At 38.1% G+C, this 8,709-nt stretch overlaps 1 protein-coding gene across 1 annotated transcript in view; it reads right to left on the bottom strand.

The window, feature by feature from the left end:
- Positions 1–7,149, bottom strand: part of LOC107707521 (sphingomyelin phosphodiesterase 3-like) — a gene marked incomplete at its 5' end in the record, with an annotated part of 21,542 nt that extends 14,393 nt beyond the window's left edge. Inside the window, one exon of the mRNA XM_016511579.1 lies at positions 5,902–7,149. Within this exon, the coding sequence (XP_016367065.1) occupies positions 5,902–7,149 (1,248 nt within the window). The remainder of the gene's footprint in view (positions 1–5,901) is intronic.
- Between the last annotated feature and the right edge of the window lie 1,560 nt (positions 7,150–8,709).

The following is an 8,709-nucleotide window of genomic DNA, read 5'->3' as shown; positions in this document are numbered from 1 at the left end:
ATATATATACAGTATATTAACATAATTCATTATATTAATATAAATCATTATTGATATAAATGTTCTATAAAATTAATAAATAAAATGTCCCTATTAGTAATAACTTAAAAATCTGTTGCTTAAAGTGTTTAAAGTGAATTAAGACATTACAACATCATAATGCACAGTATGAACAATGGATGGTGATTTTGATTTATTAAACAGTGTTATTAAATTATTTTAAATTATAATTTAATTATATATTTTATTTATTTTTTATTTATATTAACTGTAGCATGCATTAATTGACAGCAAAAGTAAATCTAAATATTAAGGAAAAACTGGGAAAAGTAGCTTGTACAATTAATCAATACTGATAAATAAAATAAAATAAAATAATTAGAGAATTAAAATGTTTTTTCATTCTGTCTTGTTCTGCAGGCTTTGTGTATCATGCTAGTTCTAGCACTGGCATCTCTCTGTCCTCTTTTCATCCAGACGGCCCATTCAGTGTAAATCATTCAATGACTTACATTGGCTCATTCCCAGCAAGGACTCCTATTCAAAGTGCTGCGAGCTACAGTACAGCTGGACATAGTTCCTCAACCGCCTTCCAAATACTGAAGTCCTCCACAAAATGCTAATTCTATATTTCAGCAGCAGGCGATAATAAATGTCATTGTTTTTCCAGAGGAGATTTGTAGATTTAATTACACTAATGAGAGTCTATCCATGTGGTCTGTACAATGAGCTCACTGCATTGGATCAAACAGGGCTAGTAGTCTTTCATTTCATCACTAGTTTTTCTTCAATCATCTTCATTGCCTTTCTCTGTTCCATAGCTTTATGGCCTCTCTTTCTCTTTCTGTGCCCTTGTGTATGAATATTTCAAACATTTATCCATGCTTGGCTAAGTGTGTGTGTTTGCACTGACAGACTAGAGGGGGCAGAAATTCAGATGGGTGCAAATGTTTTATGTGTCAATAGGGATGTCAAAGGTTAAAATAAGATAAAATAAAATAATAAAATAAATAATAAAAAAATATTTCTACAGTATTGGTAGCACCAAGTACCAACAATTAGATGACAGCCAACTGTTTTTCAATGCCCATGTGTGCATGCACGCATACACTTCATGAGCAAAATATATAAATATATGTACATTAGGATTGCTGTTTATTATGTCATTAATAATGATCATACAACATTTTGACAAAAAAGCAGAACTGGATGGATAAAAAGATGGTCTTGTAGATTACTTGTGGATTATTGTGATGTTTTTATCAGCTGTTTGAATTCTCATTCTGACGACACCCATTCACTGCTGAGGATCCATTGGTGAGCAAGTGACGTAATGATAAATTTCTCTAAATCTGTTCCGATTAAAAAACAAGCTCATCTACAACTTGGATAGCTTGAGGGTGAGTAAATTTTTTAGCAAATTTTAATTTTTAAGTGAACTGTTCCTTAAGCCCTCTACTATGCAACATAAAAACAGTCTAATTTTAAATGCGGGCCTGCTTTAAATAAAATAAATTCAAATTAAATTATTCATTATTCACTAATTTGTATTTGGTCATTTATATTACTATATTTAATGTGGTTTAATAATTTCTATAATAAAAATTTTACATTTAAATAATTTCATAATCATTTATATAAAATAATGTGTTAAATAGCATATTAGTTTTGCTGTGGTATTGAAATGTAGAAAAATATTAAATTTCACTGATATTGGTGTTGACTGCTGAAATCTTAAGTGTGTGCAAGGGTTTTGTCTGACCTTGGACGATGTTTTATCTGAGCTAAAGTGCATGCAAGGTTTTGTGTTGTGATTATGCAAACATGCAAATAAGTGTTAATAAGCAGTGTGCCACTTGTAAGATCTCTTATAAGGTTAAAGATTATTTGCCCAAAGGAGAAACAGTCAGCTGGCGCAGCAAGTCCATCACACGCACACAAACACGTGATTATGCAAACATGCAAATAAGTGTTAATAAGCAGTGTGCTAACTGGAATGTGCCACTTGTAAGATCTCTTATAAGGTTAAAGATTATTTGCCCAAAGGAGAAACAGTCAGCTGGCGCAGCAAGTCCATCACACGCACACAAACACACACACACACACACACAGAGGCTTGGCTGTCTAATAAACTTCCTCCGGTCCTTCTAATCCACTCCTACTGGCAGATTGAATGCTGAGCTGATAACACACACAGCAAAGACATGACTACAGCTGAAGATGGCTAGTACTTTACACTAACAAAGCTTTGCAAATAGAGCTGACCACAGCAGGAGCAGCGGGCCACGGTCTTTTACCGCTGAAAGACAGCACTGATTACTGTACGATCTCCAAGCTTTAGGGGGAACATTTTGCAATATTGCAGCATTGTAATTTCCCTCCTGAAGACTATGCATAATAACAGTAAAATTTTCTTGCACTAAAAATAGTTATTTAGTTTTACACAACCGTTTTCCTCGTCTCTGGGCCTCTTTCATAAAACCCAAGCAGAACAAATTTACGAGTATGTCTCTCATAAATCCATTTGTATATACTTGTCCTATTGAATTGAATGTGACAACTTATGTAAGAATGCATTTATGCAATATTTATGCAGATTCACTTCGTTCTTGTTTCAGGAATGGCCCTCTGACCTTTAAACAAGCTGTTTTTGCCACTGTACCTTTAACAATTCTATATATAAACAACCTCTGTTATGTTTCCCTGAATGATATGGATGGAAAAGATGGTTCTGCATTTTGAATGCTAACACACGAACTATTCGTGTTTGAAAGAGCAATGAAAGTCATGAAAGCAATGTCTGACCAACAAGATGGGATTTTTTTAGTTTTTGAAAGAAGATGCTCACCAAGGCAGCTTTTATTTGATCAAAAATACAGTAAAAACTGTAATATTGTAGAATATCATTACAATTTAAAATTAACTATTTTCTTAGGACACTATCACAATTCACAACAAACGAACTAATAAACACTTAAACATTCCTAAATGCATATAGCAGGCATGGAATTTATGAACACACTTCAACATTTTGCTAACGATCATGCAAACCCTAAATGAGCATCTACCCTTGACGTTATATGGAGAGCTCTTGAATAATAATAAGAGGGCTGAACATACATGCTGAAAGGCCTTAATTAAAGGGCCGCTCAGTCCTACGGGAAGCATTTTTAATTAATATTTCCACTCCACACACATCCCTCCCTCTCTCACCCTGTTAATTTTACACCCCTTCACCACCACAAATTATTTGACAAAGCTTTGTCTGTTTATTTATCAGAAGCTGACCTTTTATTACCCATAATGGCCCGGGGGTGAAAAGCAGTGTTGTACTACTACCTTTTTTCAGTAGTGAGTTTCCACTGTTTTCGACTTTCCAAAATTATGCATTTTGTGTAAATGTATCTGTTTAATTTAATGGTTTAATTTAATTTCATTGTTTTGTGCCAGTTAAACACTGCTCTGTTTGTAAAAACAATAATCATCTGATAATAATTTAAAAAGACACTGACCCTTTAAATAGTTTCCATGTGGTAATCTACTTGTAGTGAAGCTAACAACATTGTAACTGTAATGTAACTACTTTGAAATTGTAGCTTTTAAAGCCACAAGCCACTTTTGTTTAAAATAGCTTCCCCAGTACAGAAATGTGTCCTTATTGTGCTTGGTGAAAAACATGAGAGGTAGTGTGAGAAAAGAACAAGACAGATAGAGCGACAATGACCTTCCACATCCCCGTTCCATCTGAGTGTGTTAATTAAACTTTTTTTTTTTTGCCAAAGAACTGAAGTGTGAGCTTTCAAACTAATTATTTTAGGTTTTGCTCCAGTTGTCAGGCTCTTGCGGGATTTTCACAGCAGTTCTTTACCATAATTATCTGTCTTTCAACTGTACGGTCTTACACTAACAGTTCAAACTAACTCTAGTCCTAGTCTTGCACTGTGTACTAACTACATACTGTAGAAGCTTTGGTAGCCCCGCCCATTGTGAAATCTCATTGGTTCAAAATTTTGCTTCAAATAGCTGTGTACTAAACAGCCAATATTGTCTAATTGGCTGCAATTGTGCTACATCATTCAGCAGTTTCAAGTTCAAGTGGTCAGACAAATAGCTTGTCGCTGGAAACTCATGCCTGGTTAGAACACATTGTTATTTCTGTCCTCATTAAATTTGTAATGATAAACATAATTACCCTAGCCTTGTTTTGAAACCTTCAGGACTGGATGACAGACATATTCTGTGGTTCAACAGATAAGCAAATAAGAGGCCAGGACCTTGGAGGAGTATCCAAAGAGCATCAATAACTTCTGGAAGCAGTTGGTTAAACTTATACCCCCGTAAAAGATTGAACGTCAATTCAAGTAAGAATCTATTTAGTAAGTAGCCTACATGTACAGGGCACAGGCACTGACCTTCTGTTTCTCTGTGTACAGTACTCAATATTTAACAGGCTGCTCTCTCTCTAGCACACACACATTCAGAGTTAGTATTTAGCAGCTTTGTCTGACACACAATGGTGGCTGGCCTCTTGCCCTTTTGGAGGGAAAAAGAGATCAGGTCTGGAATCCGTCCAGAATCGGATACAGTGCTGAGAGAGTAATGATATCTCAACCCTAAAAGCCTGTGCTCATCATCACTCTAAGTGAGGGCTATGCAAACAAAAACACAAGCTAATATAAAGCACAAGTATAGACACTAGTTAGCACATGATAAGCATGCAACATCATGTTACTATTGTAAGCAAATAGCAACATTAGTGCAATTGACATGTCAAGTCATTACATACAAAAAATCCATAGCACGAAAATGTTTTAACAACAGTGCAAAGCACAACAACTTTCTCTTTTGCTCATACGCTGTCCATATGCTAGCATAAACAAAAGGACTTTTTGTAATTGAAACTGAAAACTAGCATGGCGCTACTAACATTCAACTGGTCAATTCATTGCACCATTCTTGAAGAATTCAGAACAATCTGTTGTTCACAGTTGGCTAAACCCAGCGATTGTTATTTTAGGTTAATTAGGTAAAGGCCTAATGTTCAAATGAAACCTATGTCAGTATGCAAAATATGGTCCTTACCTAAGTACTGTATGAACCAGAGCACATAAGATCTATGGGAACACTTTCATCATTGTAATTAAATACCACCTTAGTTCATAATCCATCAGCTGCTAGCGCATTCACCGCTTCTTATATAAACCTTATGTAGAACGCTAGCAACAGAAGCTGCAGGACTAATGAGCCTTTCTTTACAATATACAGACTAAAATGAGCATACAATATTGTTTCAGAGTGAAACTTTTTTTAAATATTAATATCTACTCAGCATAAGTGCACAGCCCCATTAAGACCATATATAGTGCAACAGGATCGTACATCCAGCCATGCTTCAACAAAGAGCGGAAGCCTGTGTTTCTGAAGGCATGACAGATGAGTGTTTCAAAAAGGCCCTCTAGGCTACAAAGGGCTAGTTGTAAATTATTCAGGCTGTTTGTGTACACTCAAACCAGAAGTCCAACTTTAACTCCAGACACGTGCCATGGAAAATTCAAGATCTGGAAAATGCCCTAATGTGTCATTTCGATATCAGTGACATGCATCAAATGTTGTACAGCAGGTATAAACACTGATAATAAGAATGAATTGGCTGAATATAAATAATAACTCTTAAAGATCCCTTTAAATCGGAGGTCTGGGGGTTCAGTTAATCAAGCTGAAAGCTGCACTGGTTCACATGCAATTTACATCAAGAGTGTAGCATAAACTAGCAGAAGGTAAACAGAAGGAATCCAATATCTTGGATATAACAAATGTAAGGATTTCAATCAAGAAAAATGGCTTAAAATTTGACGTGCTAAGTCTAAATAAAGCCATAAGAAAGGAGTATAACAAGCTCACCTTGGCAAAAAGAACTCCTTTAGCAGCCAGAGCATCCTCGCTGCGCCCATTAGGGAAGCACTCATAATGGGCATCCAGAATAGGGTAGCGACTGGCCAACAGAAGCCCGCTGTTCAAGAACTTGAACCGGGAGCAACAGCCTTTCCAGCCATAGCGTCCCACGTCGCTCAGCACAAAGGGAAAATAGCGGTGCAGCTGCCTCCTGAGCCTGTCTGCAGCTCGCCTTTCGAAGACTTCCTGCAGACAAAGGAAGTCCAGGTTGGCTGGAAAGAAGGCAGAGATATCATGGTCAAAGCCATCGTCTCCATGACGGCGTTTGCGGCCAATTGGCCTTTTAAAGACTGAGGTGCGGTGTTGTGAAAGGGTGTTGTTGGGGGAGATGCCTCCATCAGCTGCGTGGAAGCGAACTAGGGATTCCCGGGAGGCCGTATGGCTTTCTAGGCTACCCGTATCCCCATCCCCGGTCTGATGGTTTCCCTTTTCAGCCTCAGTCGGCTCAGAATCAGGAGAGGTGAAAATAATTTGCACTCCAGCCGGATGGAGAGGACAGTCTTCTGAGTTTTGGATGATGTTGCTATGTACTGGACACTCAACAGAGGAGTGTGGGTCTGCAAACTGGTGGACAGCACAATCAGGAGCATGCTCTTCTCCATTGGGGTGGAGGGGACACTCTGAGGAATTCTGGGCTCCAGTGCTGTGGACGGGGCAATCCGAGTTTGTACCTCCTGAGGGGTGAACAGGACATTCAGTTAAGGCCTCAGTCTCAGTTTCAGTGGTGACCACAGGCTCGGGACGATGGTCCAAAGATGAGGTGCGGCGGAAGCCCTGGGTGGCCAAACTGCAGAAGGATGCAGCACTAATTGATGTATTAGTGGGCGAGTCGATGTATATCTTGATCTGGGGTCTGCTGGCACCATTACGGATTCGCTTGCCCACTTCACGAGCTCGGCGTTGAGTGTCCGCAAGGTTGTTGAAGCGTGCGAGTGAGTCCGGCAGCAGGCAAACATTGGCACTGCCAAAACAAAAGCTGCGACCTTGTGGACGCCACTCAGCAAGTGCTGCCCCGGTTCCAGCCGATGTTCCTTGCTCAGCGCTATGCTTGTCTGGTTTCTGATGAGAGTAGATGTAGGGGTTCCTGATGGTCTGCAGTGGGGCCCACAAGAGGAAGCCAATGAAAGCTAAGGGTAAGGATGCCAGTAACAGCATCAAGTAGAGCGGTGTAGAGATCAGGACCCCGAGTGCCAAAAAAGAACAAAAAAAGAACTACAAAGTTAACCCTCCCCCCTGTGGCAGAAAGAGGCACACTACATGGTTCTTGGGTCCTTCACTATGTCCGACCGAATTTGGGATATGCAGGGTTCTGTGCCCAGCCTCTTCCCTCCTTGGTGGGGGTCTGCAGGGCTAGAGTCTCCTGAAGAATCTGATCATGGTGATGACAAAAAAAACCTCCTGTGATCCAGAATATTCCAGGCACGGAAAGGGGAGGCCTCGTCAGCGCAGAGCCTGCAGACAAACAAAGGGAGGGGGGAACAGAATACACAGGCAATCAGATGAAAGTAGAGGATAATGTGCAATCAACAAATTGGATCCCAGTAAAATTTCAAATGTTTTGAAAATCATGATGAAAAATAAATAATAATAGCTTTTCACAGAACGCAGAGTGTCAGGTCACCAAGTGTAGCATGCTATGTAAGAATGTAGTTTTTGCTACTAAAAGACACATTTGTGTCACAGATGTGTGTTTTCGAATTGGGTTTGGTAAAATATGTCATTTAAAAAAGCGTATTGTTTGTAAATAAAATAAAAACTTGTATGAAATACAAGTGACCTTATAAATGCTTGTTATTCATATATTTTTTAGAAAGAGGGTCTACCAGATGTGGCTTATTATCCCAAATGACCTTCTGACTTTAACAAAGGAGAAATTAGGATAATTATCATTTAAAAAGCTACCACTGCACAGGTGTTACCGTAAAATATGATAAGAGTGGTGGTGATTTTGTAGTTGTTCCTCATGAAATAAACGGACAGAAACAGGCCTATACAAACATATGGAGCAGATGATGAGAAAGATTAGACTACAACATCACAGAAAGACAATTACACTGATTAGTTGAAAAGATGATACAGAAAAATATTCTTTAATATAGTCTTTGTCACAAGGAAGTACCAATTAAATTTGCCTTGTTCTTGAACAAAGAACTCAGATAGGTGTTATGGTTCTTTTGTTTTAGACCCTTTATTCAGTGTGATTTAAAATTGTTAAATATAAATAATATAAATATAATTAAATACAGACTGAAATGGAGCTTAACATAAGAAAAAAACATTCGAAAAAATGTTTAATGTTTTTTTTTGCTTTTAACCCCTTCAGTAAGGGGGCTATGTACCCCTAAAACTTTCCCTCCACTTATCCGATATTTAACCACCTTCAACAAAGCTGAGAATTACAACTATAAAACTTTATTTTAAAAGCAGCCATTGACTTAGCTGTCCTTTTATGTTGAGATGCTGGTTACCTTTTTTTGCGGCAGATGCTCCTATTCGAAACTCTGACCTAAATCATCAAAAGATTTACCACAGATCAATGAGGACAGGTCAGTCTTTGACACAACCAGGAAATGTATATTTTACTGTTGTGGTTTTATAACTGGGTTGACAGTTGACACTGATGTCAAGAGACGAATTAACAAAAACAGAAAGACAATTCCACAAGTCGTGACTTAACATCATATTCAAATTGTCACTATCCAATCAATCCCCAATAGCTAAAATCAAGTCCCATCCCACATATTTCTCATTGAATAT

This window comes from Sinocyclocheilus rhinocerous, unplaced genomic scaffold, assembly GCF_001515625.1.
Source record: "Sinocyclocheilus rhinocerous isolate Xijiao unplaced genomic scaffold, SAMN03320098_v1.1 scaffold534, whole genome shotgun sequence".
Lineage (NCBI taxonomy): Eukaryota > Metazoa > Chordata > Actinopteri > Cypriniformes > Cyprinidae > Sinocyclocheilus > Sinocyclocheilus rhinocerous.
The sequence above is the reverse complement of the archived record's forward strand: the minus strand, read 5'-3'. Positions and strand labels throughout refer to the sequence as shown.